This window comes from Asparagus officinalis, chromosome 1, assembly GCF_001876935.1.
Source record: "Asparagus officinalis chromosome 1, Aspof.V1, whole genome shotgun sequence".
Taxonomy (NCBI): Eukaryota; Viridiplantae; Streptophyta; class Magnoliopsida; order Asparagales; family Asparagaceae; genus Asparagus; species Asparagus officinalis.
In genome coordinates this window covers 108,401,301-108,418,963 of record NC_033794.1, presented here as the reverse complement: position 1 = coordinate 108,418,963, position 17,663 = coordinate 108,401,301, and the positions used below count along the sequence as shown (strand labels likewise).

The following is a 17,663-nucleotide window of genomic DNA, read 5'->3' as shown; positions in this document are numbered from 1 at the left end:
CGGTTTTTAATTTTATATTATATTATATATTTTTTATATTTATATATATAATTATAGTATGATATGGTCATTAATGTATACTTATATATTATTTTAAGTGAATATTGTCATTAATGTATACTTATATATACTTACATATATATTTCTAATATATAATATATATAATTATAGTATGATATGGTCATTCATGTATACATTTATATACCTACATATAATATTTAGCTATATACTAATATGTAAGTATATACTAATACATACTTATATAAATATAATAAGGTTAATCTAATTTTTAATCATTTTTAGCAAAAAAAATTTTAAAAATGAAAAAATGCAAAAAATCTGGGCCGTGTAGTTTTTCTTATAACACAGAATATGGTATGAAGAACAATATGCGAAACATATATTGATTTGACAAATTTGGCTACCATACTTAGAGACATCATAGGGAAGATGTTTATATGCACAACCTGACATACATAAGTTGCAGTTTATAAATATTTATGTTACCTAGGTACTTCTATCATGAAGCCGTACCCGTACACGACACGTACCCGACCCAAACTTCATGGACACTCCTCAGGTATAAGCATGCCTTTATTCAAATATGTACTCAATTGTATGATATATGTTTTAATTGAAAACATTTTTCATACACTTCTTGATGTATATCCTACACTTCGTGTCCATTTCTTGAATCTAATTAGACGCAGGTCGGGTTTGTTTTAGCCCATATCCAAGTGTAAAACTATGATTTAAAAGGGTGGTTTGAGTGTCTAGTTAAAAAACGAGAATTTTTCAATTTATAATAATCAAAATAATAAAAGAAACTTTAAAATATGATAGAAGTTTAAATCCAAATTGCACATGAACTGAAAAATAATTTACACACACACTCACACGCATAGGCAAACACGCACATGCACGTGCACACACACGCACATGCACGTGCACACACACATGCACATGCACACAGGCATGCGTACACGTGCACACATGCACGCGTGCATGCACACGTGCATGCACACGTATCTACATTACACAAATTTGTCGTGTCCGTACCTGTACTTACCCGTACCACTATCTGTACCCTTTTCCATGCAACTTAGATAGATATACTTTAGTAGGAGTCAATTTTGCTTTTATTTTAACATTCTTATGCGTCGCTTATTTTGATTTTAATTACCCAGAATCTCTTTTACAACTTGTCCTATGTGCATGAGAGCTTTGGGCCAACATTAGTGTGCCTCTCTTCAAAATCTGTTTTCTCCCTCCTCTGTATGTGTTCCAATAATATTCTCTGCAAATTCATAAGTAATCAATACAGGCCTGGTGTTCCTGGGTGAACACATTTCTCATACTTAATGCTGCATTACCTTTGTAGTTTCAGGAAATTTTGGCTTTTTAAAGAGCTGGCCAAAGAATTTGGAGCACATTTCACCGAATTGTGCACCAAAATTTGAGAAATACTGGAGAATTATGCAAAATCAGAATCTATCAGGCAAGTATACTAGGGAAGTTGCAACCACCGTACAAATGCTTTGCTGTTGAATTTTATTTCTTGCTGTTCTCATATTCTATTCCTTCGTGTATTTAAAATAAGCAAGAATTTTTTATATTATAATTTTTGTAAAACAATTTTTATACATGTTATTGGTGTTTTGCATTGATGGTGCAAGTTCTTCAATTAAAGCATTTCCAGGGGGCACGCTCATGCACTTTTCTTCTATGAAATGTAAAACGTGCATGGCCAACAGGTGTCTCATGTATTACTGCCTTTTCAGTTCCACAGGAGTTGATAAAAAATTGTTTCGCAATTCCATTTTGCTTTTCTGCAAAACCTGAAATAATTATAAAAGAGAATGATTTCTGACCCTTCAATTTGAATGTTGAATCTTACGCCGTTAATATACTTCTAGGAAGAAAAATACTTTCTGGGAGTTTTTTTGGGCTGTCGGCTGTAGCTGGAGTGATGTATAACCAGCCGGTTCTTGCATATTCTATGGATGGTAATGTTACAAATATAACTAAATATTGAATGTAACTATAGCTTTAATAGCATCTCAGGTATATGTACCAACATTGTTCACATGTATTTTCAACATTGCAATGTGCAGATAATTATGCTGATGTAGAAGGACCATCAGGATTTTTGAAGGATGACATACATACCTTCTGGTCTTTAGCAAGGAAATTTGAGCTGCCTATTGTTCTTCTTGTTACGGTGTTTCTGGGATGGAGGCATCCTATTACACTTGCTGTCAACATTGCACTTCTTCTTTTCTGCACAAAGCCCAACCCTTTATCAATATACATGTTTGTTGAGCAGGTCTGTTCTGTTCCATACGTATTGAATTATTTACTTCCATGTTAGTTGCACATCATCTCACCTGCTAAAAGATAGCTTAAAGTTTAATAAGCTTTGTTTTGGTACTTTCATGATATCCATTTTGTTTTTTCTTGAATTTCAATGATAGATGACTGAATAAACAGGTGATTTCATGTCTTTTGTTTGGTTGGAACTGTTAATGATGCATTTTCTCTTCTATTGCTAAAACTTTACATGAGAACTTTTTGGTGTACAACTAGTTCTAGTGGAAGATCCATCGAGACCTGGAAAAGCCACTTAGAGGTTGTGTAATTTGGTTAAGGAACTTGTATCTATTCTACCCTCGGTGAGCTAGTAGTTTTAGTTTAAATAGAATTAGGATTTAAGTTCACTTTCGTCTTTTAGAAGTGTAAGTTTCTCTAGAATTTAATCATTTTGTCTTCATCCTTTATTAGGATTTGAACGCCTTGGGAACTAGAGTTTTAAATTAGGGGTTTAGTCGAATTATAACTTTATGTTAGAACTACAAATGTGGTAACTATTGGATAGTTCTTTAGTTTTACTTTTGACGAAAGATTAAAATTGATATTGATATTATTGATTGTTTGGATTGGAAGTTGAGTTCCATGTGTTTCTTCCTTCTAGTTCTCTTTCGCTGCATCAAATCTCTTTCTTATGCCTACATTCCACCCTTAATCAAAGCATCCTGCGCCACATTGAGATTAGAGCTAATGTTTGTCCAACCATAATGGGCAATAAATGTCCATCAGACTTTTTGCGATTGACAAGCTATCAACTTCATCTGATTCAATTTATTCTTGACCGACTTCTCTGCCACATTATCCTTCTCTCTGGCTTCAGTTTCCATATGTCAAAGGAGAAACCAGTTATTATAGCATGCTCAATTAATCAGCAAAATTTCAGATTATAACTTCCTTAATCCTCTGTGGCCTGACATGTACTTTCTTCCATATTTTCCTGATAAATATACAAATACAAACATTAAAGTTCCATTATAAACTAACAGTGTTGCGATTGAGTTATGCATGCTTAGTGTTTCAATTTAAATATGTGGGCACTTAATGGCTTCCAAACAATTTGCAATCCAAATTTGACCTAGATTTTTAGGAAGATATTGAATAGATTTCTACTACCTAGATGTTAAATTATGAATTTCTTATTTGATAGGAACTTTTTTAAGCCTATTGTATTAATTGAAATTGGTACATATTTGAAGGTCATGTTAGCTTACATGGTTTAATGGTATCTACCCCTGAGAACATGCTACCACACACTTTTAGCATAAAGTCTTAATTCAACTAAAACTCTAATTTAAAACTCTAATTCCTATGGCATTCAAATCCTAATAAAGGATAAAGACGGATTAAATTCTAGACATACTCAAACTTCTAAAAAATAAAAAATTATATTTAAACTCAACCTACTAGCTCACTGGGATAGGTAAAGGTCCAAGTTCCTTAACCGAATTAAATTTCATCACCTAGGTGGCTTTTCAGGCCCCAATGTGTCTTCTATTAGAACTGACTATACATCAAAACTTCTCATATGAGGTATTATCAATAGAAGAGAAAGTGTATTACCAACAGTTTCAACCAAACAAAAGACATGAAATCACCTGTTTATTCAATCATTTATCATTAAGATTCAAGAAAAAAACATAGTGGATAACAAGTAAAGTACCAAAACATAGCTGATTAAACCACACTATTGACTATTGACTCTCTCATCTCTTGCTTGGTAACTACTATATTCATGCATACGTTCTTATCTGAGGAACATATGCATAATGTAGTACATATTGGTGGTCAAGAAGTACCTAAAGGCTAAAACCTAAGTTGCATGGAAATGGACACGGGTACTGGTACGAGTGCGGGTACGGGTAGGGGACACGGCAAAACTGTAAAATGTTGGGTACATGGACACGACTATATATATATATACGTGAATTGTAAACTACTCATTTTTTTACTAGACATCTAAACGACCCATTAACTATATAGTTTTGAACTTAGGTATGGACTAAAACGAACCCGACCCGTATCCCATTAGTTTCAAAAGACGGATGTGAAGTCACTGAAGTGTAAGCTCTACGTCCAGGAAGTCTTTGACAAGTGTGTTAAATTAACACATATATCGTCTAATTGAGTACATGTTGTAATAAATGTATGCATATATTCAAGAAGTGTCCATGAAGTTTGGGTACGGGAAAGTGTCGGGTACGTGTCCGGTACGGGTACGACTTCAATAATGAAGTACCCGGGTAACATAGGCTAAAACCAATCATCTCTGCTACTTATGATCAATCTTTCGTCATGCTGGCAAGAGGAGGATCTCATTCATCAAATTAAATCAGGACTACTAGATGGCTGCTTATGAAGTCCTATGTGATAGTAAGATACCTATGAAAAGGAAGGAAAATTGTTGATTAAGCCTTTGATTTAGTTAATGAAGGAAGGAATTCTTCTCTCTGGTCATAGGATTGACTTGAAAGATCAGAATACATCAGTCATGCAAGGATTATGAGAAAACTTTGTGCTCAAGATAGCTTTTTGTTTACCAGCAAAGAAAGTGAACTGAGATTTGGGAGTCCGCTTACTTGTGCGTAGGGGTGGAAATGAACCGAATTCTAATTGAATACCACAGTATTCGGATTCAGATTCGGTTAATTTTGATGAATTTGAATTCTAATCCTAATTCATGTCGAAGAGGAAAAGAGTGTTCAAATTCAATTCGTTAGTTACTCGGATATTTGTTAAACGTTCACGAATATCATATTAGCACACTTGGTAAGTTATAAACCTATTAAACATGAGGTCTTGAGTTCAAATCCTATGTTTGACATATTTTTTTGAATACTTTCTTTAACGTTGTACTTAATTGTTATTATGATATTTCATTATAAGAATTTATATATGATACCAATTCTAAACATGCATAAAACTTGTATAAAATTAATAGATAAGAGAAAAAGATAAGAGAACTTACAAAGTTCGGCTGCCCACTCTTAGAATAATATCTTCTTCAATCTTATGTATAAAAGGTAGCTTACAGAAGAACTTCTTCAAACTCACACTCACACTTGCAGAATTAAAACTTAAACTCAAAAACAACACACTGACAAACTTACATAGCTTCTCCTTATACAAGCTGGAGAAGAATCTTACAATAGACAAGCACTCATTACGCACTAACTTCCTATTACATTATTATAGTCAAAAGTAGCTTTATAAAAGCATCTTTTGAAAAGTCTCTCTTTAAGAAAGTGGGGGGATAGAGGGAATTTAATGAGTGGCTCCTCGGGACTCAACTCATAAAGGTAAAGTTTACTTTACATTATTAAAATTCCTTTCCTTTACCTTTAAGGTCAGATTTTGGAACCTGATTTAGAATTCCCATGGCAGCTTTCCAAATGTCTTCTTCTTCGTCTCCTTGTGCGTCTGGTAAAGTACTATCTTCACCGCAAGAATCAAGGCTTTTATTAGATTGAGTTTCCATATTATCACTTCAAAAAATTGTCTTTTCTTATGCCCAAGACATTTCTGCTGAATTTCAGCTTCAGAGGCTTGTGGATATTTTCGTCTGATTGCTTTGGCTAACTGTATCATAGGGTTATTCTTTTGAATCTCTTGAGACATGGATTTTTCGAGAACAATATTATTTTTCTCTATAATTTCTTCAATTAATTTGATCTTTTCGTCAACAATGATTCCATTCCACCATCTACAATAATGATTTCTTTTGAGAATAGGAAGATGTAATTCATCCCAATCTAACTCAAAAGTCCATGTCCATATCCATGGAATTTCTGTTTCAGAGAAAAAGTATACAACGCATAAGCCTTCGATAATATTATTGTCTTCCATTTTAGAAATAATAGGATGCGACTCCACCCATGCCGAATATAATTTAGCTATGGGTTCAGGTAGGATGCTTAATTCAGCACCATAGATTGTCTACCAATTGTAGAACCATGAAGGAAGACCCCTTTTAAGGGTTTCTGGACAAAGTTTTATCATCCAAGTATGCTTATTCTTGGGATTTTGATAGAAAAATATATTATAAAAGGCCTGCTTATAATCCCAATAGTTGAAAGAATAAACTTCTTTAGAATTCTAGGCCTTAACCAGAGGTAGATCTTGGTTTGGGTTTAAAGCCCATTTTCGAGGTAAAATGACCTCTTTAATAATGCATTTGCTAAAATTTGGGGGAATCGTTTTATTTTCAGATCCCCAGAAATGGGTTATTTTCATTCCCTTTTGTATAATCAAAGTTTTCATCCAAGATCTGGATTTTAGTGACAATGTTGGATAATAATTGTCATTCAAATATCTTATTCGAATATTTTTAGTATCTTGCATAGAAGAAACATATTCTGGTTCTAAATATAGAACTGTTTCTGATAACCTTTTAGATGACAGGTATCCATTCTGCTTCTTATTTTATTATAGCAGAGAAATGCTCAGAACTATTATCCTGAGTATTTTCATTAACAAGGCCTTTATAAAAGGCTTGAGATGAGCTTTTAGCTGGGCTTCCTGAATAATTCTTCTTTGCAATAGTTCTCCATGAGCTTGATTCAGAAAGAGATCCTTCGAATAATTCATTAGGACTATAAGTCTTTTGAATATTTTGGGGTTATGTCCCCTACCTCTCCCCCCCTTAAAGAGATTATTCCGCTTCATGGGCACCCTGTAAAAATTCACGGGTATGAAAATCGGGTAGGTAGTTATTACCACTGTTTTAAATATCGGCCGATAATCGATATTATCGGCCGAGTTATCGGATTTGGGAGCTCTCCGATAGGATAACTTGGATTTTTAATCGGTTATCGTTTTTGGCAAGTTATCGGGGAGTTATTGGCGTTATCGGTACTTATCGGCCGATAAGTAAGGTTTTTTTATCGGGATTATCGGCCGATAAGTAAGGCTATGTAATCAAATGGTTTCATCGTGCGGTCAAGATGTAAGTTTTGCTTTCTACAATTGGTTAGTGATTCTAAACATGATGATTTACATTTTGGTATGTTTATATTTCATTAAGCATGGTTAGATTACATTTTTTTAGTTATTATATTATATATATACACCATCTAGTATATCACTCCGATAAATACTACTTATCCCCTATATATCCCCGATTTTCGCTATCCGATAAGAATTTTGGCCGTCCGATAAATTCCCGATAACCGATATTTAAAACCTTGGTTATTACTACCTTTAATATATTCAATTTTGAACTCATACATAGCAAGTTCAGCTTGCCATCTAGCAAAAATTTGTTTAGAAATAAGATTTTTAACATCTTTTTCTATAACACTTTTAGCAGAGCTACAATCGATGCGTAATAAAAATTCTTGATTAAGAATATCATCTCTAAATTTAGAGAGACATTTAATAATAGAAAACATTTCTTTCTTAATAGTTGAATAGTTAAATTGGGCTTTATCCCATTTACCAGAAGTAAATCTAACCAGTTGCTCTTTATTAGTAGTAGGATTAATTTGTTTTAAAATTCCTCCATATCCTAAGTTAAGGTATCAGTTTCAACTATTTTAAACCAATCAATATTTGTTAAATGAGCACAATGTAGACATTTAACATTGGTTTTTATCCTTTTAACAGCTTCAGTATGCTGATCTGTCCAAGGTTTAGCATTCTTTTTTAATCTACTATATAAAATAGCAGTGTCTTGGCTAGATTTTTATAATAATCTGCAATATAATTTAGAGAGCCCAAAAATCTTTGTAATTGTTTAGTATCATTAATAATATCAGGAAATTTAGAAGCAAATTCAATACTTTTGTCAATTGGAATTATAGTTTCTTTATGAATATTATGACCCAAAAATCTTACTTGGGTTAAAAATAATTAGATACTGCTAAGCCATTTTTTATGGCTAAATTTTGAAATATTTCTAAATGTTTGACATGTTGGTCAAAGCTTTAAGAAAAAAATTAAAATATCATCTATGTATGATAAGATGAAATCCGTATAAGGAATAAATATTTCATTCATAATGTTCTGAAATTTAGAAGGGATATTTTTTAACCCAAAATGCATAACATTCCATTCATAATGTCTGAATGGAACAACAAATACAGTTTTATATCTGTCCTTTTCTTCTATCTGTATTTGCCAATATCCTGACTTTAAGTCAAATTTAGAAAATATTTTCGCATTATTAATGCGATTTAATAAACCCCTTTTATTAGGAATAGGATATCTTATCCATTTGAAGACTGTATTAAGAGGTTTATAATTGATGACAAGACGAGGTACTCCTCTGATTATTTACATAGAAAGCTGTACAACTCCAAAGGAGAATATAATTTTCTTATTAGTATTTTCTCTATAAGAGAATATTTTATTTTTACATAAATCAAGAAATTCCTTGTTCATTTGACAAGGCCTAGATTTAGTTGGAATGTCTTTCTCATTAAAACCATCTATATATGGTAAGGAAACAATAAGTTTCTTTCTTTCCCAAAATGCATTAGGTAAATTACTAAATATAGTAATTTTAAATTTATCTTCTATTTGAGTTATTAATTCGATTTTTATTTTAATTTGTTCTTCTATCTGGACAAAAAGAACTTCTTTAAGAAAATTAATTTGATTTTCTTTAAGAACAACTTTCTAATTTCGTTTAATAAACGAGTTTGAGGGTCAGAAATAAAATCAAATATTATTTCGTTATTTTTATACGTAGCTTTAATGCCTTGAGTATCTACTTTAATAATAGGCATTATATTATGTAAAAAAGGAGTCCCTAGTATAACATCCTGGGATAAATTTTTTACTAAAACACAAAGAATAGGAATACAAGTTCCTTGGACACATATATGTGCATTTGGTAATTTATATTTAACATCTAATTTATTCCCATTAGCACTACTAAGAGTCTGGGTTGTAATTTCAAAAAATTTTGAAGGTATAATTCCTTCATTAATACAATTTAAATCTGCACCACTGTCAACCAGAGCTATAAGATCTGGTATAAATATTTGCTCAGCTATTACTAATGTAATTTTTATATACCATTTTTGAGAGGTTACTTGTTTTAAAATTTGTAAAAAATCTGAACTTTCAATATCCTTTTCTTTATCAGAAATATCTTCTGATAGAATAAGAGATTTTTGATTCTCTTCTTGATTATTAATTTTTTGAAGAATATGTTTATTTTCTTGTTTTAAACCTTTAACTTCTTTTTTTTAGTCTTGGATTTCTTTATTTAAATTGGATAAAGAAAGAGGTTTAAAAGCAGAAGTTTGACTTTTTTGTCTTTTTAAAACTTCAGACATAGAGTAAACATTTTTAATATTAGGTTTATCAATTTTTTCTTTTGTTTTTAAAAGAGATTCTATTAACTCTCTTTTTGTATCAGCTGATATATCTTCAGATATAATCTTAGTTATAATTTCATGATTTGAAGAAATCATGTTAATAGATAAACCATTCATCTGGACTATTGCTTTCCAATAGTCAGTGTTTTTCTCACAACTATTAGTTGTACAAACACAAGGTATATCTTTGTCAGTTTCTGACTCAGAGTAGGATGATTCATCCTCTTCACATTCACTATTAATCATTATCTTTTATAAAGTCTTTTTAAGACCTTCATCTTCTATGGCATCTATCTTCTTTTTCGTATAACACTTATTAGCATAGTGCCCCATTTTTCCACATCTATAACAGTGGATTTCTTTTTTATCTTTCTTTCCTTTAAAGGGATTTTTATGTTTATCCCTTTTTTCTCTTTTTTCTTCCTTAACATATTTTTTCTTTTTCTTTTTAAAAGAAGAATGAGGTTTATTTTTTAAATTTATTGGTTCTTTATCAACTCTATAAGGTTGATCAAAAGTAAATTGTTCACAGAATTCACCTAATTCTTTTCTTTTAGTAAGTCTTTGAGCAAATTGTTCACAGAATTCACCTAATTCTTTGAGACTTCATTTGATTTTTTAATTTTAAATCATTACATAATGCTAATCCTTCTTTAATACAGACATTTATTAAATACCCATAAGTAAGATTTTCATAGGGGATATAACCTCCTTGTTCATCTCTTATTTTATTTCTAACTTTATCACCAAATAAAGTTGGTAATCCATCAATAAATTTGGATTTCCAATGGGCGCTATTAGCATTATCAAGCATCATAACTCTACTTAAAGAAGTATCTTTATACCATCTAAAATGGGTTAAAGAAGGACATCTAAAATTTTATAATAAAGTCCTAATTCTTTCTCCATTATCTTGATATAATCCGGTAAAAGGATGTGTTATTGCTAACATTAAAGTATAAATGACATATTCTTGTGCAATACCATTAACAATTTATGTTGAATTTAAAATTTCATTTCTAGCATCAGAGGATAAATAATTATCCCACCATCCTTTAAGGACACTAGTAAATCCACATGAAATATATGAAGCAATCATTCTATCAGTATTACCGTTTTGTCTACATACAGTAAATCCACTCATCTTCAGATGTATTATCTTGAAGATTATTAATTTCATCTTCTGAAGAATCTGTTTGAATAACAGATGAAGTTGAAGCTACCATATTTAATTTAGAATTATTAAATTTTTTGCTAACATTTCTATTATGTCAGAGGTTACTTCATCTCCTCTTTTAAAACCTGAAATATCTAGAGGAGGTTTTATCGTTGCCCTTTCACTATTAGTGTTAAGAATTTTATTAGTTTCTAATATTTTTAATGAAGGTATAACTTCATTGAATTTATTTATTATTTTTTCTAGAGCATCTTCAATTCTTATTAACTGTTTTCCTACAACTTGAAGATATAAATTTGTATAATTATGTTGCTTAACTATTTTATTTAACTCTTTTAGAGTTTCGTCATTTGACTCATTTACTTTCACGAAAGCATTAGTTTCTAAATTACTAGAGTGAATACCAGATATTTTTAAAGCATCTGTAGGAGGATAAATAGATCTTATATTCATTCCAGTGGCAGATTTCCACTGTTTATAATGTTCTTCTATAACTCTAATTTGATTTTCTTGATTATGTATATAATACTTTAAGAACCAAGGAATAAAAAATTCTAATTTTTGATCATTTTGCAAGTCTTTATAATACTTGTCTTTAAAGTCTAGTTGTTCAGTTTTTGAGAAACTTTGGAAAATCCATTTTCTAATGTTTTTATGTTTTTCTTCTTGGAATTCCTTATTAAGGAAGTCTCTTATGGTTTTATTTTCTGAAATATTCATAATTAAACAGGCATTCTGAAGCTCATTTCAGAGCTTGTTGGAGAATTTCTCTCTTTCTCTTTATCTAAAGCATGAGGAATATTATTCTCAGAGATATTAATACCTTTAACATCATTAGTTCTATAAGAACCTGATCTAGAAACTGATCTTCTAGATGTACTAGTTACGTCAGAAAGACGAATAGTTCTAGAAGGATTAAAAACAATTTCCTACTTCTCCATCAACCGTTTGGGTTATTTGGTCAATCTCTTGATTAATAATTAGCTAAGGTTGAATAGCGTTAGGTATGACCCAACTATCAGGGAAATTTATTTCAGCCCATTTAATCTGTCTATTGACAGCAATATTTGATGATAAAATATTTGTCTGTACCAGAACTATTTTTCCTGGTTTAGAATGCATCTTGGCTTTTGGAGCTAAAGAAGTTAATGTTTTATAATGTATTCTATAAATTATGGCTATAGTCTCAGATCCTGAGATAAAATTATAACCATGAGTTTTTATATTTAAACTCACTGCTTCAAATATATTGGGGTCTGTCAAAGATAGATTTAAATTTAGATAGACATTAAAATAAACTGGTCCGTTACAAAGACTAGTTTCCATAATACCCATTAGAGATTGGGTCCAATTTAAACATCTTGCATCCCTTAAACAAGTCAATATAGATGCATTTAATCCTTGCAAGGTCAAAGGTCTAAATGCGACTTGTATTAGGCCGATGTGAATATAATTATATGTGTCCATATAAGGATCAATATCAATAGGACTAAGCAACTGTATTGTTTGTTCATCACGGTCTAGAGTCGTAGTTCTATCTAAAGTTTTTATAGTTATTAAAGATTTATAATCTAGAAATCCTATTTTATAAATATCCCTATTAGGAATTGCAGGAATAGTCCATTTATTTAAAGCCTCAATTTCAGAAGTATATTCTGTGCTTTGAGCATTTTTAACTCTTTTGCCCTTATTAAGGGTCTTACTTAAAGTAGAGGTTGAGGGAATTAATTCAGACATAAAGATTTTACAGATTTATCTATGTAAGATTTTCTAAAAGGAGGTAAAATTATTATTTTTCTTTCTCTTCTTCAGGAATCAACTTAGTATAATAGTCTATGGAACGTCATCAAAGTCGCGTAGTGTAAACCCTTGTTATAGCTAAAATGGTGTTAAAGGATAGTGTAGGTAGGGGACATAACCCCCAAAATATTCAAAAGACTTATAGTCCTAATGAATTATTTGAAGGATCTATTTCTGAATCAAGCTCATGGAGAACTATTGCAAAGAAGAATTATCCAGGAAGCCCAGCTAAAAGCCCATCTCAAGCCTTTTATAAAGGCCTTGTTAATGAAAATACTCAGGATAATAGTTCTGAGCCTTTCTCTGCTATAATAAAACAAGAAGCAGAATGTACACCTGTCATCTAAAAGGTTGTCAGAAATAGTTCTATATTTAGAACCAGAAGATATTTCTTCTATGCAAGATACTGAAAATATCCGAATAAGATATTTGAATGACAATTATTATCCAACATTATAACTAAAATCCAGATCTTGGATGAAAACTTTGATTATACAAAAGGGAATGGAAATAACCCATTTCTGGGGATCTGAAAATAAAACGATTCCCCCAAATTTTAGCAAATGCATTATTAAAGAGGTCATTTTACCTCGAAAATGGGCTTTAAACCCAAACCAAGATCTACCTCTGGTTAAGGCCCAGAATTCTAAAGAAGTTTATTCTTTCAACTATTGGGATTATAAGCAGGCCTTTTATAATATATTTCTCTATCAAAATCCCAAGAATAAGCATACTTGGATGATAAAACTTTGTCCAGAAACCCTTAAAAGGGGTCTTTCTTCATGGTTCTACAATTGGTGGACAATCTATGGTGCTGAATTAAGCATCCTACCTGAACCCGTAGCTAAATTATATTCGGCATGGGTGGAGTCACATCCTATTATTTCTAAAATGGAAGACAATAATATTGTCGAAGGCTTATACGCTGTATACTTTTTCTCTGAAACAGAAATTCCATGGATATGGACATGGACTTTTGAGTCAGATTGGGATGAATTACATCTTCCTATTCTCAAAAGAAATCACTATTGTAGATGGTGGAATGGAATCATTGTTGACGAAAAGGTCAAATTAATTGAAGAAATTATAGAGAAAAATAATATTGTTCTCGAAAAATCCATGTCTCAAGAGATTGACCAAATAACCCAAACGGTTGATGGAGAAGTAGAAATTGTTTTTAATCCTTCTAGAACTATTCGTCTTTTTGACGTAACTAGTACATCTAGAAGATTAGTTTCTAGATCAGGTTCTTATAGAACTAATGATGTTAAAGGTATTAATATTTCTGAGAATAATATTCCTCATGCTTTATGTAAAGAGAAACAGAGAAATTCTCCAACAAGCTCTGAAATGAGCTTCAAAATGCCTGTTTAATTATGAATATTTTAGAAAATAAAACCATAAGAGACTTCCTTAATAAGGAATTCCAAGAAGAAAAACATAAAAACATTAGAAAATGGATTTTCCAAAGTTTCTCAAAAACTAAACAACTAGACTTTAAAGACAAGTATTATAAAGACTTGCAAAATGATCAAAAATTAGAATTTTTTATTCCTTGGTTCTTAAAGTATTATATACATAATCAAGAAAATCAAATTAGAGATAGAAGAACATTATAAACAGTGGAAATCTGCCACTGGAATGAATATAAGATCTATTTATCTTCCTACAGATGCTTTAAAAATATCTGGTATTCACTCTAGTAATTTAGAAACTAATGCTTTCGTGAAAATAAATGAGTCAAATGACGAAACTCTAAAAGAGTTAAATAAAATAGTTAAGCAACATAATTATACAAATTTATATCTTCAAGTTGTAGGAAAACAGTTAATAAGAATTGAAGATGCTCTAGAAAAAATAATAAATAAATTCAATGAAGTCATACCTTCATTAAAAATATTAGAAACTAATAAAATTCTTAACACTAATAGTGAAAGGGCAACGATAAAACCTCCTCTAGATATTTCAGGTTTTAAAAGAGGAGATGAAGTAACCTCTGACATAATAGAAATGTTAGCAAAAAAATTTAATAATTCTAAATTAAATATGGTAGCTTCAACTTCATCTGTTATTCAAACAGATTCTTCAGAAGATGAAATTAATAATCTTCAAGATAATACATCTGAAGATGAGTTCACTCAAAATGAATTATTAACTTTAGAAGAACAATTTTCATCAATAAATAAAATGAAAAATCCTTCAAAAAGAATTGAGAGGTATTATTATAAAAGACCTACTCCTCCTGATGTTTTATTCGAAAAAAACGACACATATATTCAAAGTGATTATAATGGTAGAAATATTTATGAGTGGATTATAGATGGAGCATCAGATAATCTTAAATATTCTACCATGCATCGTATGATGATGTATTCTACTGTATGTTGACAAAACGGTAATACTGATAGAATGATTGCTTCATATATTTCATGTGGATTTACTAGTGTCCTTAAAGGATGGTGGGATAATTATTTATCCTCTGATGCTAGAAATGAAATTTTAAATTCAACAAAAATTGTTAATGGTATTGCACAAGAATATGTCATTTATACTTTAATGTTAACAATAACACATCCTTTTACCGGATTATATCAAGATAATGGAGAAAGAATTAGGACTTTATTATAAAATTTTAGATGTCCTTTAACCCATTTTAGATGGTATAAAGATACTTCTTTAAGTAGAGTTATGATGCTTGATAATGCTAATAGCGCCCATTGGAAATCCAAATTTATTGATGGATTACCAACTTTATTTGTGATGCTTGATAATGCTAATAGCGCCCATTGGAAATCCAAATTTATTGATGGATTACCAACTTTATTTGCTGATAAAGTTAGAAATAAAATAAGAGATGAACAAGGAGGTTATATCTCCTATGAAAATCTTACTTGTGGGTATTTAATAAATGCCTGTATTAAAGAAGGATTAGCATTATGTAATGATTTAAAATTAAAAAATCAAATGAAGTCTCAAAGAATTAGGTGAATTCTGTGAACAATTTGCTCAAAGACTTACTAAAAGAAAAGAATTAGGTGAATTCTGTGAACAATTTGCTTTTGATCAACCTTATAGAGTTGATAAAGAACCAATAAATTTAAAAAATAAACCTCATTCTTCTTTTAAAAAGAAAAAGAAAAAATATGTTAAGGAAGAAAAAAGAGAAAAAAGGGATAAACATAAAAAACCCTTTAAAGGAAAGAAAGATAAAAAAGAAATCCACTGTTATAGATGTGGAAAAATAGGGCACTATGCTAATAAGTGTTATACGAAAAAGAAGATAGATGCCATAGAAGATGAAGGTCTTAAAAAGACTTTATATAAGATAATGATTAATAGTGAATGTGAAGAGGATGAATCATCTTACTCTGAGTCAGAAACTGACAAAGATATACCTTATGTTTTCTATTAATTTTACACAAGTTTTATGCTTGTTTAGAATTGGTATCAGAGTAGAAAAATATTATTTATAATATTATACAAGCATAAAAGATAATATTATATAATGTAATAATATCAAAGTAGAAAAACATAAATGGATATTTAATAATCAAACGAATGGAATATACAATTGGTTAAATTCTATCGTTTATGAACCGAATAATAAAAACTATTCGTTTTATGTTAAATGAAATATCCAATCGAATTTGACCGAATTCTTACACGAATAATAAACGAACTATTTGCTAATTATTTGGTTAATTTCCACTCCTACAGTTATGTGTATGTCAGCAAGCAAAACAACACAACCTACTGGATTCATCTTGTCACACACATTTCTGGAAGTCAATATTTTCTAACTTCTCTTTAGCTTTATTTTATGAAATATAGCTAGTGTCTGCTTTTCCATTGACATGTTAACTTTGAATTTTTCAGTTGCGTCGGAAGGATATGCACCAGGATCCGAGCCCCTTAAAAACAAAGGTAGGATTGATTGTATCTGATATTCTGCTGCGGAATAGTGATGGAAGTCATTTTCAAATTCTTATTATTTTTTTCCCTTGAGGATTAAACCGAATATGTTTTTTTCTTTCTATTACTAGATGAGCTAGATTTGTATGGAGTCGATTAGGATTAAACCGAATGTTTTCTTTTCCCAATTATGCGAAGCTATTTGCAGTTATAATGCATCATTAAACCTCTTTATACATTTATTTCCAGTGTCATTTCTAAACCCTGGCTAAATGTTGATCAGTGATTATTTTTGAATCCATATTTGCAGTTCTTGTATGTAAAGAATGTCAAAGTCGAAGACTACAAAATTCTATGCTTGGCTAAAGTTGAACTGAGAGATGTGAAGCTCGATGTAATCGGAATCTTGGGCGGCTGGTGGGTTTTTCAGGCATCACGAATTTAAGGCAGAATGAGGGTGCGTGCGAAGAAACCTTTTGCATCTGATGAGCAAGTGGAGTGCAAAAGAGAAGGTGACCATTATCAGCTCTGTCGATAACTGATATATATGTGGAGTCCTTCACGCACGTATTGGACTTCTTCTGGCAATCTACACTTCGCCAGGATATTGTTTGTTCAGAAGAAAGTTTTGTAAGGAACATGGCATATTGATAACTTATTGTATAGCAGGTTTAAGTCGTGTTGTATAGAAACTTAACCTTGTGACGGATTTAGGTGTGATGGATTTAGGCGTATGCAGTACTAGGCACTGACTCATATGATCCCCCATTTGAATGAGTGAATGATAATATGTCACCTCACTATCAAGCATAAATTTTATGCTTGGTACCAAGCATACGCATATATATATATATAGAGGAATATGTGTATGCTTGGTACCAAGCACAAAATTTGTGCTTGGTAGTGAGGTGGCTTATTATCCTCCACTCATTCAAATGGGGGGACCATATTCACATGGGTTGAAAAATTCTTTAAGGACCCAAAATATGGGACCAATAGGGGGGACAAGTGAGGTGTCCCCCTCCTATTGGATAATGAGTTGGCCATCATTAATGATGGCCAACTCATTATCCAATAGGAGGGGG

The 17,663-nt window shown here is 31.1% G+C and overlaps 1 protein-coding gene across 1 annotated transcript; it reads left to right on the top strand.

Moving 5' to 3' along the window:
• LOC109828904 lies at positions 513-17,322 on the top strand. Its single transcript, XM_020395892.1, has 6 exons — positions 513-580; positions 1,382-1,498; positions 1,917-2,006; positions 2,115-2,326; positions 16,543-16,590; positions 16,889-17,322. Exons 1-6 carry the CDS (start codon positions 523-525, stop codon positions 17,021-17,023), a joined length of 660 nt encoding a protein of 219 aa, XP_020251481.1. The 5' UTR covers positions 513-522; the 3' UTR covers positions 17,024-17,322.